The following is a 23,940-nucleotide window of genomic DNA, read 5'->3' on the forward strand; positions in this document are numbered from 1 at the left end:
CTAAAGAGCACCTGAAGTGTGACAGACCTATTGGTTCCAATACTTATAGTTGTCTTCAGAAAAGAAAATGAGCATGAATGAGAATGGCAGAATCGAAGAATGAAATATTAAGGATCTCTAAAAGAGATAGAAAATATGACAAGAAAGAAATTCAGGTACCCGAGAATAAAGAAATCTCAAATAGCTATGTCATGTCTGGAACAATATGGAACTGATATCAAATCAACGTCGTGAATACTTATGCATGCAATGTAGCAGTTGATGTGGTGAAGAGAAAGAGGTCAGGAGATAAATTCTATTGAAAAGTGTACATAAATAAATGATTGGCCAAATCAGAAAGAAGCAATAGACAAAGATACAAACTCTTGTGAAAGAGAGAAATATTTGGACCAGTAATCCATACACTAGAAGGTGTAAAACAAGTGGATAGAATGAGTCATTGCACCAGAAAAATATCAATATTGAATTGATTATGAAGAGACATAGTCTCATGTGGTAGATGCAACTACTTTCAAGTTCCTTATAAGTCTCGCAATAAAGGAAGAACTTGAATTATACAACCCACTAAAAATGATAATCCCTGAAAGTTAGAATCCATGAAGGATTGATGATATCAAAATTATGTTCCCGGGAACTCTAACTATTCGAGCAAAATATGTGTTATGGGATATATGAAATATTATAAGTCAATGAGTACATCCATTTGTATTAATCAAGATATCAATAGAATCATTGATTTGAATACAATCCAAACTCTTGAAGAGTTATAACAAATTGTTTGTTTGGAAGAAAGATCTTGAAAAGACTAATATGTTCCAAACTAGACATTTAGAATAAGAGATGTTATCTTAAAATATCCTTAAATATTTTTAAGATGATCATATATATGACTGATTCTTAAGTACCATATTTAAGACTGTTATTTGAGCAAGTTACTAATCTCTTTCATAACTGAAAGATGTAATTTCATATGACAAGAAAGAAAATCATAATAGTAACTTTTATAGTTATGAATGAATAACTCGTATGTACGAGATGAATTTCTAGAAGACAGTGTGTAAGATATTTGGCTCGAAATCGAAATAGACTAAGAAACTATTGTCTATATCAAATGAGAATTGTGGACCAGAAGACCATAGATCTTGAATACTCTATTGGAAAGAGTTTATTATAATATTCTCAATTTCAAAGAAAATTTATTTGATTGGAATGTATATCCAGAAGATATTGCTTTGAGAGGAAGAAATATGAAAATGTGTATGGTTGTACTCTTTTTCCTTATCTTGGTTTTTATCCTACTAGGTTTTTCCATGACGAGGTTTTAATGAGGCACAAAGAACACATAAATAATACACACACGAAAGGAGTATTAGAGTTTCAAAGTTGAAAGTCTATCACTGATTTAAAGTCTTTCAAATCAAGAGAAGTAAAGAAAATGTCGAAGCCAGAGGAAGACTCATGCATTGCAGAAGAACGGCGATGTTCGTGTTCTACAAATTTGCTCACCTGAAAATTTGGTTGATTTATTCACGAAGACGATACTCGCAGCTACTTTGAAGAAGTTAGTTCACCTGATCAGATTGTCTCATCTTAAAGATCTTAACGTATGTACACACGAGGAGAAGTCATTACACGTTGCACTCTTTTTTCCTTAACCATGGTTTTCTCCATTGGGTTTTTCCGGTGAGGTTTTTAACGAGGCAACATCTACGGTATTTTGAAAGCACTTTGACATGATGAACATCAAGGAGAAGTGTTATGAATATTGTGATGATGTCCATATGGAAAGTCCTAGATATACTTATTCTCTATTTCAAATTAGACTTTGTCTCCAAGCTATTGTAATCTTATATAAATGATCTATTGCTCAATGAATAAGACACTTCAATTTCTCTTCTTTTCTCTCATACTTTTCTTTCTAGATTTCTTTTTTTTCTTTTATCGCCAACTTTATTTTCTACACTGCTTTCTTTTCTCTGTTAAATTTTTATTTTTTATCGATTTTCATTTATTAAATGGGTCAATATAATTTAAGAAAGACAAGGATATACCCATCTCCAACAATCAAAAGATCTTAGGAGTGTCGTTATTTTCAAGAAATAACACCAGTTAGTCATTTAATTACAGTTTAATTCTTAAAAAAGTTATTTTGGATACGTAATCCTAGTAGTTTTAGCTTAAAGATCAACCAAAAATCAGATTCATTGAACTCTCAGAAGAAAACATTCCGGTCGGTGGATGTCACTTGGTCTGTCTGAATATCAAATTAGGGAAGAAGAATAATTGTGCCATGTCATGGAACAACATAATTTCCATACACTTATGTCTAATATGAAGAATATTTAAGTTAAGTGGTACAACTACAAGTTACGAATATCTGTCAATTGTCAGAATTTCGTTCACGGGAATACTATTTCACCGAATTCAAGACTGATATATATTATACTTTTTATACTGTGTTTGTCTTCTATATTATATTTGATTTTAAAAATAAAATAAAAATATACAAAATGGACAAAGATTAAAGGGGGCCCAAGATTAAAATCACAAATGGTAGTATTTTACATGGGGTTTTCAAAATACATATTATTTAGTTATAAATATTTAAAAAATACAAAAAGTCTAGTCTGAAATATTTTAAATGAGATTGAAGTTTCCCGAAGTTTTACAATACCTAAAACTCCCGATTGTGATGTTCTAAATAAACCCCCCCAAAAAGGACTGCCAGTCAATATACTTGGAAATTTTGTTTTTCCAAACAAAAAAATGATAACTATGTTCTATTAAATCAATCTCATATATTTTATGTTTCATTATATTAATTATTTTCAAAACGGCAATGATGCCCTTAAAACTTTAATTTCAAATTCGTAACTACGATTAATAAATCTAAATTTTAATATTAAATTCGTAACTAAAATTAAGAAATCATTATAATGTATTGAGAGATATTTAATATTATAATAAAATGTATTATAATAATTAAAATAAAAATAACATAGGACAAAAAAATATTTAAATTTATAATCACAATTAATAACAAATTTTAAATTTTGAATTTGTAACTACAATTAGTAACGTTTTTCTGAAAAAACATTTTTCATATATGGAAACTGAATATTTCCAAATATTTTCTTCCCATAATTTTCGGAACTGATTATTTTTAGAGAAATACTTGGCTTCACCCCTACCAACCAATAGGATTTTGTTATTTCTTATTCAGTATATTTTAAGAAAAAGAAAACAAAATATTAGAAACCCTAAACCCTTGGTAAACCCTAAACCCTTAGATATTTCCTAAATCTTTGGATTTTTAAAAAAATATTTTTAACACAATCAGCAAAACACTAAACCCTAAATACTAAACCATATACCCTAAATATTAAACCCTAAACCTTGGGTAAATCCTTAACCCGTGGATAAATTCTAACCCTAGGATTTAGAATTTATCCAAGTGGTTGGAATTTACCAAAGCTTTAGGGTTTACCCAAAAGTTTAGTGTTTAGGATTTAGGGTTCAGGGTTTAGTATTTGGTTGATGGTATTAAAAATATTTTTTAAATGTGTTTTTGTTTGCAATTAATATTATTTTATATTTAATTTATTTTTAGTTTAAAAATATAATACAACTTAACAATATTTTATTTCTTTTTTTAAAGATACTGAATATGAAATAACGGAATTATATTGGTTGGGTGAAATATGTAATAATCCCTAGGGGTGAACCCAATAATTTCTCTTATTTTTATCCATAGAAGACTGTAAATCTGTAGAACTTGATTTCTACAGGTTTTTAGATTTATAGTAACGTGTAGATTTTGATTTCTAAATGTTTTAGATTTATAGTAACGTGTAGATTCTGATTATTAAATATTTCATAAAGATATATTAAACAAAGAATTTGTATTCCAAATATCTCTAGAATACTATTATTTATGTAGATCACACTACAACAAATATGGCTTTTCATAGCATGCAGTTAACGCTATTATATGGTTTTCATAGCGGTTTCATAAATGCTATAAAAGGAGACGCTATAATAGAGTACCTATATACTATAGCGTTTTTGTTGAATGCTATCTTAAAGGCTCCTATAATAGCACTAATCAGACGTTGTGGTACAGTTATTTATTACACATTACTCGTGCTATATAAAATCTTATAACAGCTGTTATTTTGTGTTGTATTAAATTTAGTTATAGCAACTAATTCTTGTGATATTAATTTTTGTAGTAACACTTTGTGATTGCTATATATAATTTTAAAATAGCTATATTTTGTAGCCATGAATTACTTTGTAGTAGCACTAGTCCAATTGCTACTTGATGATTTGTAGTAGCAATAATATTGAGTTACGTTTATATAAATTGTAGCTTCTACTTTGTGCTTCTACTTTGTGATCGTATCAGGTAATTCTTCACCAAAAATAAAAGAATTTCTCATAAAGAAATAAACCAAGTTTGAAATTTCATTACTCCATAATAGAAATACACAACGTCATAATTAAGTTCCAAAGAAATAACAGAAGTCTGATTTGCAAGAAATACCATAGGTTCATAAGTCTAAAGCAATGAAAGTAGAAGAACATAGAGTTCTTATTCCACCTCAAACGAGCACAACTTTGTCTTCAGGCCATGCTATAGTAATACCGATAGCATCCTCCATACACTCAATTGCAGAAGTAGGCCTCCAAACCATTGCATCATTCACTTTGATGACATCAACCCACACACGAACTGCATTATTGCCTAACGGAACAAAATGCACCAACTGTTCTGGGTTGTTCGAAGACCAGCGTCCTTCTGCAACAACTACTTTCTTACCGGTAATGTCCATCAGCTTGCACTTCTGACCCTCCTTCACAATATGTATAGGGAAACGAAGTCGAATATTGTGAGTAATAGAGTAAGCATTAGAAACTTTATCACTTATACAATCACCACTGTCTAATATAACACTTACTCTTACCTTCTTAGAGGTTGAAGGAGATTGAGAAAATGGTTTTGAGATCTTAGCAGGAGCTGGTGGAGTGTGTACGTTAGACTGCGTTTGGAGAGATGGTGTAGGTGGTGACTCTGTGTTCAAATTGTCGAATAAAACTCTGCTCACTGGCCATGCTACAAACGACTTCAAACAGTCACTAAGGTTTGACCGAGTTTCTGTTGGCCGCCAAAGAAATGCATGAGGTACTGTTACCGCATCTACAAATACTTTCACAGCATTTGGTCCAAGAGGAAGGCCATCGACCAAGGCTTTAGGATCACGACTCTCCCAACGACCTTCAGCAACTGTTTCTTCATCATCTGTTAGCCAATGTAGAAGTTTGCACTTGTTCTTTTCAATTTTCTCTGGGCTCTGTCAAACAAACACATTACTGGATTTTAGAAAACAATAGAAGAACAGTATCCAGATATGAGGAATGAAAACCTTACATTTGCGGGAATGTCATCTGGAGAGAACTCCTCATCAAGGACAAGAACAGAATCCTGAGGCCAGGCAACAGTTTCTCCTACAGCCTTACCAATAGTGTACATTTTTCGGCGCCGGTCTCCAAAGAAATGCATCTTTTTCAACAGCCGTCTCCACTACCACCTTAACTGAATTAGGTCCCAATGGAACATTGTTAACAAACTCCATTGAATCAGAAGACAGTAAACGACCCTCGGCTACTTTGCATTCTTTGTCACACCAATCATATAGAATACACTTAGGCTGCGGTGTCTTTGTGTTGACACTCTACAAAACAAATATCAACACCACAGTTAGATTCTGTTCAAGTTCATCAAGATAACTTATTGCACAAGTACTAACCCTTTGTCCTGAATTTTCACCCTCTTCCGAGTCTGGGCGCTGCAAATTTACATAGGAAAAATGTTAGATTTTTTTCCAAATCATGAACCAAAGCCCTGTTACTCTTTCACACTTACTCGACTATTCATTTTAGCAAGTGCCTCTTGTAAATCTTGGACCTGCTTTTTCAACTGATTTTGATTCTGTTGCATTTCAGTCACATACTTGCTCTTCACTTCGAACAAAGCAAGTTTGCTCATGCTCATTCCTCTACCCATTGCCCTCAAGCGTCCAGGATTGTCAGGACCTAAGATCTGAGTAAGAGCGTCTTCTTTTGGGTTTGATGATGATGATCCAGGATGATCAGATTGAATAACCTCATTCGCCTTTTCCTGAAACATGTTTGAGTTATGTTTAACTAGTTCAACTATAAGACATTGAACAAAGATAGCGAATAAGGTTTGTATAGATGACATTCCAATTTTTTCAGCAGCATCCGTGTTTACTGCTGTCCCATCCTTTTTTGTTCTTGACTTCACCCACACATTCAGTCTCGTCACTCCAGTTGGATCTGAGCTATCTTTTTTCTGCATAATGAGTCATGATCTCTTTAAAATAAACAATTACAAATAAAATAAAATTTTAACTAAGGCTCGTTCATAGTGAATACACTTACTAAATCTTCTGCCAATCTAACCATTCTTTTACGGCTACATGTGTGAGGAATCTGCTTACGTCTCCTCTCCTTGTATGAATCGCTAACAGCCTATATACAACTGTTATCATGCTGTACAATGAAAACTCTATTTGACTAAGTACAATTTCATACCTTGAACTCTTTACTAGTCTTATCTTTCACAAATTTCCTCCACTCTGCCAGCTGAACATTGTCGGGTCGCAACTTCAATCGCTCTGCGTGGTTTTGTGCTTTAATGATCTGGCACCAAGCGTGATTTAGAGGCTCTCCATATGCATCCCATCTGTTTCATAACTGCTGCTTTCTCATACTCTCCATCCAGTTCAAAACGCAACTAAAAGAACAATAAAAGATAAGACTAATAACACCAAATTAATTTATGTATGTGAGTGAATACAATTACCTTAACAGATTTCCATAGAACAGTCTTCCGCTCCTCACCAATTTTCCTCCAATCATCTATGACCACAGGAACATGTTCCCTTACCAAGGGACCTAAGTATGAAGAGAGCTTAACTGATCCTTGACCACATGGTTCCCCAAGCTCAGTGAAATCCACTCTTATTCGTGCATTAGGATCTCTCGCAATATCTTTCATCTTCGTTGGTCCTCTGTGTTTCTTACTCTGGGGCTGAACCTATCAGTATCCTCATCACTTGAATTGCCAGCTTCTGTATCTTTGTCGGGTTCTTGTTCTCCACTATCCTTATCACGTTCTGCATCACCAAACTGTGTGTCTTGAGGCTGTGATTCCTCAACCCGCGTCTCATGCTCTTTGTCATGCTCCTTCTCATGCTGTGTCTCATGATCCATCTCCTGCTCTGTGTCATGCTGTGTCTCATGATCCATCTCCTGCTGTGTCTCATGCTCTGCCTCAGGCTGTGTCTCATGCTCTGCCTCAGGCTGTGTCTCATGCTCTGCTTCCTGTCGGTATATGGTGCCAACGAATTCAACTCCATCATCTCGTGCAGTGTTCTTCCTTTTCTTTGTTGTCTTTTTCCGTCCAGCCATTGCAATCCTACAATCAAACTCCATAGAAACTCAAAAATTAATTCATAGTCAGACAAACTCAAACACCATCTGCCAAATAAAAAAAAAAATCTATCAACGAAATTAAACATTTGTTTCATAATAGGAAATCAACCAATATGTCATGCAAAACCAAGAATAGTTAATCAAATAACTCAAACGTATATCCCTTCACAATCTGATCTGACATTCTCAGCCTCATCTGCTATTTCATCTATACTCATATCAATATCCGAAGGCAATGGTCCTACATCTGCATGACCAACTTCCACTTTCTCATCACTGTATCTTCTACATGGACCCTTCATAACCACATACCAACTCGATTCATCATTTTCCCTTGAGTAAAATATCTGTTTCGCTTGAGATGCTAAGATGAATGGATCCTTTGCGAAGGATATGTGGCTGTGATCAAAATTAACCAGAGTAAAACCATCCTCTACCTTCACACCGTTTCCTTTAACTGCCCACTGACACCTAAATATTGGGACGTAGAAGACATTGTAATCCAGTAATATTATATCAACTACTCTCCCATAGTAGGATACAACGTCTACCACATGTGCTGTGTCCCTAGCACTAGATCTACACATTGCCGTTGCCTCATAGTAAACCCCACTATTCTGACTTAACCTATGAACGGTGTTTGTATGAAACCGTAGGCCGTTCACAATGTAGCCTGTGTAAGATCTGGCTATACTACGAGGACCATAAGCTAGCCACTTCAGTGTTTCTTCCACATTTTCTGAATCAGCAGGTATCTAACAATAATTTAAAAAAAAAATTGTCAGCTACACTACATGGTTATAAAATGTTCTAATATCAAATAAAAGTAGAACATGCCTGTTGCTTTAGCCACGCTGCGAAATTCTCAGTGTGCAAACGCCATAAATAGGTTGCATCCCGTTGACATCTACTATTTGAGTCTTGTAAATGTTGTAAATGAGCACTTGCACAACAAAAAAAACAAACCACAAATTAGAAAAAGCCTTCCAAATCGTGTGAATGAATAATAAACTAAGTACTTAATAAAACTTACTCAATGTATGGATCCACCATAGCCATGTTCTGTATGATAGCAAGATGAGCAATTTTCTTATCTGTATCACTGAGAGTGATTGAGCGTGCAGCACTTATAGGACGACCTTCAAGGATTGAGTTGCTCTCGTAATCAGTGTTTCTGTCCTCTTTTTCTTCTACATTTGTTGTCGTCTTCAAGAAAGCAGAGCAGAACCTCATGCACTCTTCAGCAAGGTAAGACTCAGCTATACACCCCTCTGGTCTTGCTGAGTTTCTAACATAGTCTTTCAATACTTTCATGTACCTGTATTAAATGAACACTACTTGTGAGTAATAAGAGAATTTGGAAGATAAATAAAAAAATTTATAACAAGGAAACACACCTTTCAAATGGATACATCCATCGGAAATGGACAGGACCACCAAGACGAGCTTCTCGTCCGAGATGAACACACAAGTGCACCATGATGTCGAAGAAACTAGGTGGCCAAAATCTTTCAAAAATGCAAAGGGTCTCCACAATCTCAGTTTCCATTAGCTGCAGTTGTTCCATATCAATTTCTCGTTGACAAAGAAGGTTGAAGAAAGCACATAAGCGGTAAATGGCTACTCTAGGACCCTTTGGTAGTAACCCCCTAATTGCTACTGGCAGTAGTTGTTGCATTAGGACGTGGTAATCATGAGATTTGAGTCCCATCACTTTACACTCCTCTAATGATATACAACTGGATATATTAGAGCAATAGCCATCAGGACCTTTAAAATCAAAGAGCCGCTTACAGAATGTGTGTTTCTCTGACTTTGACAAAGACCAAGGAGCTGCTGGGAGTAATGTCCTTTTACCCTGAGGTTTTGGATGCAAATCCTTCCTGACACCAAGACTTTCAAGATCCTTTCTAGCCTTTAGACCATCCTTTGAATTGCAACAATGCAACAATGTGGAAATCAAGCTTGCAGCCACATTCTTCTCCACGTGCATAACGTCTAAATTATGCCGCACAGGGAGCTCCTTCACATTTACAGGCGCATAAAAAATAAATCAGGACTCCTCGAAATGCAATTAAAAATTTACTAGATTCGACAATTAAACATACCTCCCAATAAGGCAATGTGAAAAATATGGAGCGTTTCTTCCATCTAGATAATTACTCATCGTCTTTGTCTCCTAAATCTTCATCTTCATCAGATTCACTGACTTCGTCCTCGTTATCAGATGGTATCTCAACTCTAGCAGCTCTCTTTTTCCCAGACTGTTTTCTATTACCAAAAACATTCTTGTAATTTCTTAGCACAAACGAGACATTCCTACCAGTGAGTATCCTCCCCTTTGTCCCATGTTCAGTTTTTCCATCAAACCAAGACTTCTTTGCTCTGAAACTATGTAGTGGAGGCAAACTTTTACGGTGACACATAAAAGCAAATTTCCTGCTATGTTTCAGCCACAAACTATTTGTGTGCTTCCCGCATATAGGACAACCCATTTTACCCTTCACTTTACAACCAGCAAGATTCCCATACGCTGGGAAATCACTAATAGTCCAAAGAAGCATTGCCCTAAGCGTAAATGTTGTCTTACTGACTGCGTCGTAAGTTAACTCGCCTATGCACCACAGATGATTTAAATCTTCTATAAGGGGTTCTAGGTAAACATCTATACTATTACCCGGTTGATGCGGTCCTGGAATCAGTAGACTGAGCATGATGTTCTCCTCCTTCATACATAGGTCAGGAGCCATGTTGTAATTAACCAGTAACACAGGCCAACAACTGTATCGGCTGCTCTTCATATTGAAGGGATTAAACCCATCGGTTGAAAGCCCAAGTCGCAAGTTCCTCTCCTCCGCTGCAAACGACGGATACTTGTCATTCATTGACTTCCAAGTAACAGAGTCTACTGGATGGCGCAGTTTCCCATCTGTGCTCTTGTTACTGAAATGCCATCTTAAGTCCATTGCAAGTTGCTCCGATCTGAACATCCTTTTCAGACGAGGTATTAATGGGAAGTATCTCAAAACCTTCTGGGGAACACCCTTCTTGACTTCACCAGTGTGCAAGTTGGTCTTCCATCTAGACGCCTTGCATTTTGGGCATCTCTCAGCCTTCTTAAGCTTCTTCCTAAATAAGCAGCAGTCGTTCACACAAGCATGAATCTTTTGATATCCCATATCAAAATATTTCAAAAACTTCTTCACATCATAGGTTGAGGTGTGCAACACGTTGTCTTCAGGTAACATGTTTGGCAGTGTTTGCAGTAAGTCATCAAAGCTCTTGTCTGACCACCCATTCTGAGACTTTATCCTAAACAACGAAACAACAGCTGATAGCTTGCTATGACTCGAACACGTTGGATACAAAGGGGTTTTAGCCTCTGCAAGTTTTGCTAGAAACTCATCTTCTTTCCTGTCCTCACCCTCAACTGACTCACGTAACTGTGATCCACTAATGGCTAAATCTTCATCTAAACATTTTGCAGCTTCATATAAACTAAGGATCTCAGCATATCTCAATCTATCTTCACCTTCCACTACAGAAACAGAGTTACCTTCTCCATGGTGAAACCAATCCGTGCGTACCTTGTAAGCGCCATCCATTCCATTTATAACCAAATGAGAGACAACCTCCTCACTTGTATGCCGATCTAGATTGCGGCATCGGGCACATGGACATACAATCTTCCCATTTACTCCTAACTTAGCACTAACAGCATTGACAAAAGCCCGAGCACCTATCTCATAGGCAGAATCAACTCTTGAGTTCATGTAAACCAAACCAAAAAAAAATTAAGTAAGCACAATATTTTTTAAAATGCATAAACTGAAAATTTAAACATATGTACATACCTGCATAAATGGACCCATGACTTGTCCAACATTGTTTGCTACAACCTAGTTACGACCCTTGCCACAGTTCAAACAAGCGTACATGGTTCAAGCAAGAAGAACAAAAAATTAATAATTGGTTAACTTGGTGAAACACTTGTGTTTTCTTACTCTTCATAGTGTTAACCGCAAACAACAAACGCATTGTCTACCAAAATTCTAGAAAGGATTACAAAATTAACAGAAGAAAATAGATGAGTCTAACCTTAACTCAATAGACGTAAGAAGGGGAAGACACGAACCCACACCTGCGACAAATAGATGCATCAAATTCAACAAATAAAAACGAGGGATCCAAATATTTGATCCAAGCTACAATCTCTCTCGATATGTAACGAGGGATCCAAAGATATATTTTGTGTTCTTCGTATAGTGTCTAACCATTACAATCAGTTATGTTTTTTTTTTTTGTCTTTTAAACAATCAGCTAGACAGATTGAAGCTTGGATCAATTTCAACAAAGATATAAACCACAACGATGAAAACGAGGTATCCAAATCAAAATTCTGAGAAGGCTTCCAAACAACAAGATTTTTTGACATTGAAAACCTAATCGCCGGTGAAATCAGAGATGAACCCATGGGAGAGTGATACAGAACATCGAAACATAACTAATCACAACATCGAGTAGACCCAAAACCTATTGATACGCTAAGAACTCACCTTTAATTTTGAATCGGGGATTGAAATCGGAGGTGAGGAGGGCTGAATCGAATTGGGTGCGAAGAGAAATCCAGATTACGAGTGCTGAGCAAAGAGAAATCGAGTCGGAGAGGGTGGAGGGGAGCAGAGCTTGTCGGCTCGATATGGAGACGGAGAAGAAGTAGAAATGTTTTTTTGTTTTGTTTTTTTTATTAATGCTATGGAATCTTTGGTTTTCTTATTTGGCCGCCAAACCCATCTTTTTTTTCTAAGTGTTGGCGCTAATTCTAAATAATTGGCTGATTAGTGAGTTTTTAATCAGGTAATTACGGATTTTTGGGCCTAGCACTAGTATAATGCTATCACTTTGATATCCAGAATTCCAAATACCTTTCTATAGCAGTTTCGTAAATTGTGCTATTATAATCTGCTATGAAAAGCCATATTTTTGTTGTAGTGTCATATATTCTAAACATTTCCTATACATTATTTGCCAAGTGATTTTGACATATGTCATCTTCATAATTATCTTGACCAAATAAATATGACATGGCATGTTAAAATGATGACATGGCTTAAGATTAAATATGACATAAACGATTACATTTAATGATTATTTACATTTTTGGTACACTTTTTATAATATGGAAGTAAATTAAACAACATCAAAAGTAAATCTATTCAAATATGAAAACAAATAATTTTATAATATTTAAAAATTTTCGAAATATTATTTATAATTATACAATTTTGTTACTAAAAATATTTTAAATTGTTTAAAAAAATATAAATGTATAACTGTAATATTATTAACTTTTTTATATATCTAAAGATTCTGAAAATACTATTTGTTTTTACTTTTTGATAATTATACAGATTTTATATCAATTTTGATTATTTTTATACAAATTAATTTAATATATTTATCCAAAATAAATAGATAAAAATATATCAAAGATTATACTTTTTAATATATACATATCTATTCTTAAATATAATATAAATTTTTTTTAAAAAAATATATTTTATCTTAGTTTTATGTCCATTAAATCCAATGTTTAACCATAATATTATTAAATTCTTTTATATGTACATATAGATTCTTAAAATAATGTTCATTTGAACTTTTTGATAATTATACGGCTTTTATATCAATTTTTATTAATATTATACAAATTAATTTGATATATTTATCTAAAATAAATAGATAAAAATATTTAAGATTATAGTTTAACTATTCTGAAGTATAATTAAAATAATTTTATCTTAGTTTATATTCCATTAAATAAAAATATTATATTGAAATATTGGAAAAAATAATAAAATCTAGAGTATTAATATAATTTTATTTTTAAATATGTTTTTAAATTTAAAATTTATTATTGCACATGGTGCAGGAAAACATCTAGTAGTAGATTCATTGAAAAGTGGATTTTATTTTCTACTTTGCAAAATGTCAATTCTACTTTCTGTTAACAAAATTTGAAATTATATGATTTAAACATTTTAAGAACTGGAAAAAAATACCACAAAATTGATATAAGTAGTTTATCAATAGTTATTTTTCCAATTTTTTTGTTTACAAAACTATTTATTTAATTTATTTTTGAGAGTACTAAAAGTCATTCAAATCAAAAATGATACAAAATAGAAATTAGCCTAATGAAACATAGTTACCATTTTTTGGTCTTTAAAAAACAATTTTTCCAATATACTTTTATCCCATCACAAATTTTGGGGATGGAATTCAAAGAAGACACTGATACAAACCGCTAAACAATCCTAAAACCCCGGTAAATTATATACTGATCACACTGATTCTTATGAAAGAAAATTGAAAATCGAACCAACTGACTGAATTCTGGCTAAGAGAACCGACCAACTTTAATTAGAAATGTGTAGCCGATAGAGAAAGCAACAATGTCACACACCCAACTATTTTTGACAGAATTTACATCAAACGCATGCCTCTTCAACAATAGCAAATTTCAAATAATACGAGCTTTTTTCTTTAATAAGTTGAATGTTCAGTCACGTAAACCGATGTGATTACTAAAAAGTCTAATCTCAAACTAAACAGCAATCAGACACATTGTTTTCTTTGATAGTTTTTAATTAAGAACACAGTTGATTAAATTTTCAGTAGAAAATGCCTAAGCACAGTTGGTAGATTTGTCGCTTTACAAAACAAAAAAAGATTTGTCGGTTTACGAAGTAAATATTGAACCCATTCCTCTCTACATTTTAAAACATGCCATCTCCACATGCTATAACATTGTTCCTCTCCAATGGCTCTCTCTTCACTCAGTTTCTATTTTCTCTGCTTTCTCCTCTTCAATCCTTCCATTTTCTCGTATGCATCTCCGGGTTCCCTAAACCTTTATCAAATCTCTGCCACAAGTTTTTGCAAGAACGCACCATATCCAGATGCATGTTTCCAGTCCTTAGAACTCTCTCTCTCCATCAACATAAGCCCCAACATTCTCTCTTTCCTCTTTCTAACTCTCAAACTAGCTCTTTCCGAGGCTGGAAAACTCACCGATCTCCTTTCGAGCGCTGATATCAACAACCTCCTTGAGGGTCAACGTGGCTCTCTTCAAGACTGCAAAGATCTTCACCACATAACTTCTTCTTTATTGAAACGTTCTCTCTCTAAAATCAAAGACGATGCTAATGATTCACGGAAGCTAGCTGACGCTAGAGCTTACTTGAGCGCTGCTCTCACCAACAAGAACACTTGCTTCGAAGGTCTTGACTCGGCATCTGGTCCACTATTGCCAAAGCTCTTGACTTCCTTTACGACCACTTACAAACACGTAAGCAATTCTCTTTCGGCTCTTTCAAAACAGAGAAAGCCCAATAATCTTAAAACCAATAGCAAGACCAAGAACCGCCGGTTACTTGGGTTATTTCCCGACTGGGTTTCTGAGAAAGATCGCCGGTTTTTAGAAGATTCCGGTGATGAGTATGATGAGTACGAGCCGAGTGAGATCCTCATTGTGTCTGCTGCTGGAACAGGTAATTTCACAACTATTAAAGAAGCTATAAGCTTTGCTCCCAACATGAGTAACGACAGAGTGCTGATATATGTAAGAGAAGGCGAGTATAACGAAAACATTGAGATTCCAAGTTACAAGACTAATATTGTCCTGATCGGTGATGGATCCGATGTGACGTTTGTTACCGGCAACCGCAGCGTCGGCGATGGATGGACCACTTTTCGATCTGCCACTCTTGGTAATACAATATCCTTTGACTTTTTTTTTATTAAGATCTTGTCTGGTGGATAAAACAAAACGCAAGTGCTATCTATATTTGATTGGGTCATAGTGTAGCATGATTTAACACCGTGGATTTTGATTCTTTTTTTTTTGTCAACTAAGAGTATTGAATTTATTTTCAGTAATTATATGTTTACATCTATAAATTGCTTTCAGAAAGAAAAAAACGTTTGCGAACGCTTTCAATGTGCTCAAGAGGTTGCAGAATTTATTTTCTTGTTATTCTAATCAAAATGCTTAAGATTAGTTAAGTTAAAAGATTGTAAACTTTGTATACTTCATGTAGCTTTTCTTCTTGCAACCATAATTTTGAATTATAGCTTAAGTTTTCGGAAACTAAATCAAGATTGTATTTGTAATGGTTCTCAAACTTGTTCACAGCGGTTTCTGGCGAAGGATTCTTGGCGAGGGATATAACCATAATGAACACAGCGGGACCAGAGAAGCGTCAAGCAGTTGCTTTACGTGTTAACGCGGATTTTGTGGCCTTATATCGATGTGTCATTGACGGTTACCAGGACACACTTTACACTCACTCATTCCGACAATTCTACCGTGAATGTGATATATATGGAACAATTGATTATATATTTGGCAACGCCGCTGTGGTTTTCCAAGGCTGCAACATAGTCTCAAAGTTGCCAATGCCTGGACAATTCACTGTAGTTACTGCACAGTCACGAGATAGTCCGGACGAAGACACTGGGATCTCAATGCAGAACTGCTCCATCTTTGCTACGGAAGATTTATTTAATAGCTCAACTAGAGTGAATAGCTATTTAGGGCGTCCATGGAGAGGATATTCAAGAACCGTTCTAATGGAATCTTTTATTGATGAATTTATTGACAGTTCGGGTTGGACCAAATGGGCCGGTGCTGAAGGACTTGATACTCTGTACTATGGCGAGTATATAATAACGGGCCAGGTTCTGATACAAGTAAGCGGGTCAACTGGTCGGGTTATCACATTATGGGTTACGAAGATGCTTTTAACTTCACGACAACGGAGTTTATCACCGGCGATGGTTGGTTAGGCAGTACTTCCTTCCCTTATGATAATGGCATATAACACAAATTTTTGGAACAAGTGTATAAACATCGTTGCTTTCCAATAAAAATCTAATTACTCCTTATGTTTTTAATTGTCGTTATTGGGAAAAAAATCTGTTTCAAATTAAATGTCGTTTAGATCGTTTTAGAGTTTCAATGCAAAATTTATTAATAAGATTTTTTATTTTATTTTTCTATTAGTTGAAACGTGATTAAAAGTATAGGTAATTGTCTTTTTATTTTGAAAATTTACAAAATTATATGTTTTCTTAATCTTTGTGCATAAACTTAGAACGACAACTAAAATGAAACAGAGGGAGTATTATATATGAAAAAGTATCTAGATTATTTTGAGATTTTGAGATACTGCCTAATCCTTGTTCAAAAAAAAAGGATGATATTACCCAAGCGTTGTTAATAGAAGGGAATACCCATGCGGGTCTGTCTTTTGCTGCTAATGTCATTTATTTTTCCTCACGTTACATGTCTAGCAAAATTTTTACCCAAATCGCTCCATCTTCGCCCTCTCACATATCCTTCATTCCTACCGCTGGTGCAATATCACCATTCTAAGGCCTTCCCTCCACTTTCACACCATATTGCAGAGGGATCCGGCTTGCTTCCTTTTCTCTACTGGTCTGGAATAGAGAAACGACTTTCTCTTTGACTGCAACTTGAGTTTCACCGTCTGGATTTATATAGCTGCTATTTGTAGAATTTTTATTTTCCTACAACTGATATTTATAAAAGTAATAAGATCATAAATCAAAAATTAGAATACCGAAATAAACGAATTAAGAAGAATTACAGAGTCGAAATGATTAATCTATTTTTTTTAATCATTAAAATCTCCGTAGTAACAGATATCGGTCAGATTCCCAAGATACAACTGTACAAATCTTCTGATCTGCGTCATTCTATCAGAAGCTTAACGAAACTAATTTTGTGTTGTACTTTCAGACACAAACAAAAATAAATTACTAAACATAACTATTTCATAATGGAAGAATTATTTTCTTTTATAAATACCTTATCTATCTTTCGAATGAGAAGGGAAATAACTATTATATGGTTCACTAAGCAAACCTTACGTTTGTCGAAACTTCGCTGCAACCCAGTCCACAAAAGAAAGAGATGTTTGCTATCCAACAAGCAACTGAATTCACCACCACAAAACCATTCAACTTCCAAAGTTAAGCTAAATGACTATAACAAAGCGCTGAGTGGGAAGCAACTCACTATTAGGTAATACTTCTTATTATTATTCATATATACTATTTATTTTCACATTTATATTTATGCAGGTCTTATAAAAAAAGATCCGAGTAGACGTTTGTCATCTCTATCGACCGACGCGACTAAGTCAACATCGATCGATGACACTACATCCACCACGATCGACACGCATTCAACTACATCGATCAATATAGTATCGGTCAGATATAACGTTCTAACTTGTTAAATTTCACATTTATATTATATGGTTTCTATAAACTCCGGCTGTTTTACACTGGGGACAGTGTAATTTAAGTCTGGCAGGATTACTAATTATTATCTACTATTATGAATCTTATTTAAAAAGTTTCTATTGAGTCAAGAAAGGGACAATGATCTTATCTAGATTATTACTTGTCATTTAACCACTTTCTAGACCAGTCTTAGATTTACTAATTACAGAAGTACTAGAGATACTAAAGTGGATCAACCTGTCAACTATGTTTGCACTTACTAAGAGTGTTTGAAGGAACCAAAGCTGGCCTCCAACCTAATATTGACTTGACTTTCTTGTCTTGGGGCTTGGCATACTGAGAGTGCTCAAATTACCCAGTAGAGCTTACTCTCTCAAATAAAAGGTACAGCTGTAGTACTTAGGGATCGAATCACGAGGAGCTGGGGAACCAATTAAATAAAATCTACTAATCAATCCTAGGCAAGGTTGGTTTATATGATAGAAATGAAAATAACAATTCCTAAATGAGCAAGGTAGTTGCTCTAACTAACAATATGATGGGTTGTTTAAATGTGATAAAGAGTGCTAGACATAGAGTTTCTATTCAGGAATGGAGATTATAATCTCTATAAATGCTTTAACAAGTTTCTTGCATGATACTATAGATCTCAGCCGCTTAACATATGTGATGAAATCACTGGTTAAAATATCTAGATCTCTGGCCACACCTTTCGCATGATGACACAGAAAAAGAGTCAGTCAATACCCTTTTGAGATATCGAGCAATACACCTTTCGCGGCGCCGATCGATTCACCTGTCGGGATATCGATCGACGGCTTCTAGATCTGCCTAGGAGCGAACCGAATATGACCACAAGGTCTCAAGGAGGAACTGTCGTTCTTCTCAACGGGAAACATGCATCGCTCAAATGGATAATTCAAGATAATCTAAGATCCTAGTGATCTATGTTCTAGTTAGCTACTCTAAAATAAGCATAGGGTACAATCCATTTGATGAGTATCACAACTTAGCAATTATAGTTTGGGGCTAATCCCACAAACCTATTTAAACCTAGATCTAACAAGTAGACTACTCAGACATAGCTAAGCAATTCATAACAATAGATAGATGAAAGAATTGCATAGATAGAATAAAGTAGAAATACAAAAGGAGATGAGAAATCTCTCCAATCTCTCTCAAACAAATAAAACTCTAGTCTCTCTCTCACACTATCTGCTTTGAGGGTTGTTAAAAGCTTCGAGCTTCAAGGTTTCAAAACTTTGCCGTCAAAAACACTTAGCAGAAGTATTTAAGCATTTCCATTAGGTTAAAAACTTGTCAGGGGCAATTTGTAATTTGGTGAAGTCTTGGTGAAGTAGTCGGCTAAACCATTTCGTCCTCGATATCTTCTAGTACGCGGATCTTCTCAGCTACATCGATCGACAACTCAAGATGAGTATCGATCGATTATAATCGCAATGTTGACTTCCGACTTAGTCTTGAATGGTCAACTCGTGTGTATCATCTCTTGCACTCCAAAAATGCTCCCAAAAACATCACTTTCTCACAAAATGCTCATGAACCTGAAAACATACCTAACAGGCTAGAAAATAGATTAAATATATAATAAAAAACTAGTATACCATGGTTAAAACGGTAAAAATCCATGGTATATCACATACACGGGACCGGATTCTTCAAACAAGTTTGGAAGGTAAAGCCTTGTGTAGATATATCTTCTCTCTCTATTTCAAAATTTTAGATTAGATAATTTTTATATATATATATATATATATATATAAATATATATAGCTAATATTTAGGAAAAGAATTCGAACAGGACTTGGTGGCTACAACCATTAAGGCTTGATTCATAGGAATTCTATAGGTAAAGGATTTGAACAGGACTTGGTGATTACAACCATTAAGGCTTGCTTCACAAAAATCCTAGGATATAGGTCAAAAAGAAGTGAACAGGATTGGGTGGCTAAAAACCATTAAAGCTTGATTCATGGAAGCATGTCCAATCTTGGTCAATGAATCTTCATTAAAGTAGACTTTGACTGAGAGAGAAAATTAGTAGAGAGAGAGGAAAGGAACTTCTTTTTACCTGCAGTTCGAGATACTTGTTTGAGCATTCTTGCATCATGTGATCGATACTCCCAAGGTAAAGCCTACACTTTTATTCTATGCAAGAAATGAGGTAGTAGAGGGGATTGTCAGACAGTATTGGTTGAGTTGTTGACTAGGAGAACTGGTTGCTATACTAGGATATGGTATAATGTACTTTAGTAGTTAGGATGTTTATGCCTTGGCTTGCACTACTAGGAAGATATGACTGAGATTTTTAAACTTTTTGAGTCTCTGCCGTTTTCAAACCTTTTCCAAAGAGACTACCAGTTGTTTTTCTTGAGAACAAGCAAAAGGATAAGTCCAGGGAGTTGATATACCATGAATTTGACCCGATTTTTAGCCATGGTATATAAGAGTTTTAGGATATATTTATGCATTTTGGAGTCTAGATAGCATATTTACAGGTTCACGAGCAATTGGAGGAAAAATGGTGATTTTGGAGCATTTTGGAGCATTTTAGAGATTTTACCTGAGATGACCATATCGACCACCCGAGGTCGACACGGAGAGAGACATATCGATCGATGCACACTCAGTGATATCGATCGATGGGAAAAACGCAGAAGTCAAGTTTGGTCACAGCCGACTTGAAGCCAAAGACTCCATCTATTTACCAAGATACCACTGATGAGTTTTAACCTAATTATTTAATATTTATGTCTTGCCAAATTGTTTAGAGGAAGAAACGGTTTTTACATCACAGTTTTAGACAGAGAGTTGTTTTGTGACAGAGAGAGTTACTATTGAGAGCTTTCTTGAACACCTTTATTTCTATCTATTCTATCTATGCTGTTTTATTTATTTGTTATGATGCTTTGCTTGGCTATGTCTGAGTAAACACCTTTATTACATTTAGGATTCAAATAGGTTTTGAGGTATTAGCCCCAATTATGAATACTTGAGTTGTGATATTTATCTTAGAAGATTATTTTTAATGCTTGTATAGGAGTAGTTAACCTATACATGATGACAGTGGATATTATCCTTGGATTTATCTTCTCTGAGCTAGAATTTGCTAGGCGCAAGCAACAGCATGGTTTAGAAAATCTTTGGTGAACTGTTATCAACCCGCGCTTAAAGCTTACTAGAGGCACATCGATCGATTCTCCTTAGAGATATCGATCGATTGGCGCAAGGCTATGTCCATCGATACGTTTGACAGAACATCAATTGATGTCTTCCTGATCGTGACCTGCGCTAAGTAGTGAATCATTGGATCTAGTAATAGATAACCTAGAAAACGACAGTGGTACGGTTATTATCACCGTTGGGTTCTTTAATATCATGCAAACATCTCACTTAAGCATTCATACTATTATAATCCTGATAACCTGAATAGAAATCCTAAGTCTAGCGCCTTCATCATATCTGTTAAACCTCAAATCAATCACTTGAGTAATTGTCTTGCTCAACAGTTCTAAGTTACTTGTTATTTACTGCTTTGAAATATTCAACCTAGCTTAATTACAATAAGATCTAGTGTGTGCCTCAGCTCCCTGTGAATTAGATCTCTAAGTACTACAACTTGACCTTTTTTGATGAGAGTAAGGTTGCTCTAGGGTAATTTGAGCAAGTATCAATCATTCATATATTAAATTTTAGAATTATCTAAGTTAATGTAATTTTCCAATATTACCAGATATTAGTAATCGTTATTAAAATAAATAATTAAAATTTGTTTACAGAAATATGGTAAACGTAGAGAAAAATTACATCTCAACACACAACTAATCTCCAATTGGCCACTCATGAGCAGTCAAATGTATTTCACGTCAGAAGCTTAAAGCTGCATATTGCCAAAAACAATGATCTCATCTCCACTTTTTCTTGGTCCATATGGAGACTATAAACACTGGTTCTTCTATTCTGGAGCACCAGAAAATGTATGAGACATTAGCATCTATTCTTTCAATTACAGACAAAAATATCCAAGTTTAACGTAATCCCAATGGCCTGAGAGTTACCGAGCAGTGATAATGTGAGACATCTGATCAACATCTTTCACGAGTAAAACTAGGATAGTTGTAAACCAATCCTCTATCAACAACGCTAAATGCTAAGTTCATCATACAATCTACATATTTGGCCAACAAGCATCGTCTCTCACTAGCAAGATGTATTTTTCCCTTCATTCAGGAGCTAAATGGAGCATGAAGAACTCATCCATACCTCACAAGTAGATGACCTCTGGATTACTTAAATGGTATCACCTAAACCTGAATGCTCTAACAGCATGACCGCCTCTATCCATTCATTCACGAAAATGAGATCTGCAGATCTGTAAAAATAATATTCTCTGCCAATTTCATTAACCCTAGAAAAGCAATTCTTGCACTACCAAAGTCACAGATACTGTTTTTTGCTATCTTGGAGAGAATCTGATCAAGGATGGAATTTGGGAGAGAATCCAAATTCAAGTTCTTCATTTTTTCTCCTAAATAGTAAATGAACGGATAAAAGTAAATGGTTATTAATCTGAAATATAGAACACTAATTTATTTGAAGAAAGTGATAAACTTTTTCATTTAATGATCATATTACCAAAATTAAAGTATTAACTTCTCTATTTAATTGTGATTTGAGGGACACCTCGAAGAAACACAACTTTTCACTCTAACAGTCACATATCTTAGAGAGAATCATCATTACACTTGATTCTCTTTTCTGTAGCTAAATTTAAACTCCAAAGTCGTCTCATTCTCTTCTTTTACATATATCCAGTTTGCTCTATCTAATCACATTTCTCTGAAAAATAAAAGTTACAAAAATGCACCAAATTAAAAAAAACACAAATCATCTCTCCATTTCCTAAGAATATGAAACACTACAATAAGCTTGCTGAAGTTGTATATAACAAAAGAATTACTGCATGGCATTTCAGAGTTAAAATACTCATGATTCAGTCATTTGCTTTCTATGTTTTCGGTTTTGGACCCAACTGGAGTTATATCCTAACGGATGAGGATGTAAGTGTAAAATAATCATCTCTTAGTTATCTAATAAAATGCAATAAATCAAACTAATGACTTGATACTTAACTTTATTTATCCAGGGAACCAACAAGGAGATGAACATTTATGCAGGAAGCGAAGATAGATATAGAGGGCTAGAGAAACATGAGGGAAAGTGGGTGGAATTATTTCGGGTAGAAGTTGACCATGCCTATCCAGGTTTTAAGACAAAAAAAACTCTTGATTCAAACTACCTGCTACACCTTATACTAGAGTCCACATCATTGATCTTGTTAACAATCTTCATTACATGAAATTCAAGTGCATCCATGAAATCTCTCACATCAGACCCAAAAATTACCCATATGTACTAATGCTAACTTCTACAATATATTTCAGATTGTATAGATGTAAATAATAGAATCGAAATCACATTATCTTGTAGATACAATGGGAGTGGTCTTCAACACGTAATTCCATTTGATGATCATGCAAGGCCAAAGGTGGTTTTTTCAATAGGAACAACATGTAAGTACAAACTAAAATATGATCACAGCAAAATGTTTGCATTAGTGTAATGGACACACCTTTTTTTAATTGATAATATTGAGAGTAAGATAAAATTTGTACATGTAAGTACAAAGTAAAATATGATCACAGCAAAATGTTTGCATTAGTGTAATTGACACACATTGTTTAATTAATAATAGTGAGAATCATATAAAATGTGTAGCAACTGGTGATCATGCTTGTGCATTCAATGATTGGTTTGAAAATTGGAGGGGTCGTGGGGATGTGATTTTGGTCCTGAAGAAGTGGAGGATTTGGAGGCTTAAAAGTAAGTGTATTATATTATGTCTTTTTTTTTGAATGTGCAAGTTGCGAAAATTTATCCTAAACTCACTTATACAGGTTATTTTTATGATGATCTATGGCTTGAGACCGAGAGTGGATAATCTAACTTCAGAGTAAATCTACATTTGCCGGAGGTTGAGGAGTTCAGGCAATCTTTATTCTG

General features: G+C 34.7%; 2 protein-coding genes across 2 annotated transcripts; one reads left to right on the forward strand and one right to left on the reverse strand.

Moving 5' to 3' along the window:
- Positions 1–9,680: 9,680 nt before the first annotated feature.
- On the reverse strand, positions 9,681–11,294 carry LOC130500729 (uncharacterized). Its single transcript, XM_056995692.1, has one exon. The coding sequence runs from the start codon at positions 11,292–11,294 to the stop codon at positions 9,681–9,683; it is 1,614 nt and encodes a 537-aa protein (XP_056851672.1).
- Positions 11,295–14,271: 2,977 nt separating this feature from the next.
- Positions 14,272–16,470, forward strand: LOC108844224 (probable pectinesterase/pectinesterase inhibitor 12). Its single transcript, XM_018617444.2, is given in 3 exon segments — positions 14,272–15,293; positions 15,719–16,246; positions 16,249–16,470. Coding segments are annotated over 3 exon segments (1,635 nt in total). The 5' UTR covers positions 14,272–14,344; the 3' UTR covers positions 16,407–16,470.
- The last annotated feature ends 7,470 nt before the right edge of the window (positions 16,471–23,940 follow it).

The sequence above is a fragment of the Raphanus sativus genome, unplaced genomic scaffold (assembly GCF_000801105.2).
Source record: "Raphanus sativus cultivar WK10039 unplaced genomic scaffold, ASM80110v3 Scaffold0024, whole genome shotgun sequence".
NCBI classification, from domain to species: domain Eukaryota; kingdom Viridiplantae; phylum Streptophyta; class Magnoliopsida; order Brassicales; family Brassicaceae; genus Raphanus; species Raphanus sativus.

Bases quoted from the DNA above. Each gene is read 5' to 3' on its own strand.
- LOC130500729 (XM_056995692.1), bottom strand. From the start codon at position 11,294: ATGAACTCAAGAGTTGATTCTGCCTATGAGATAGGTGCTCGGGCTTTT.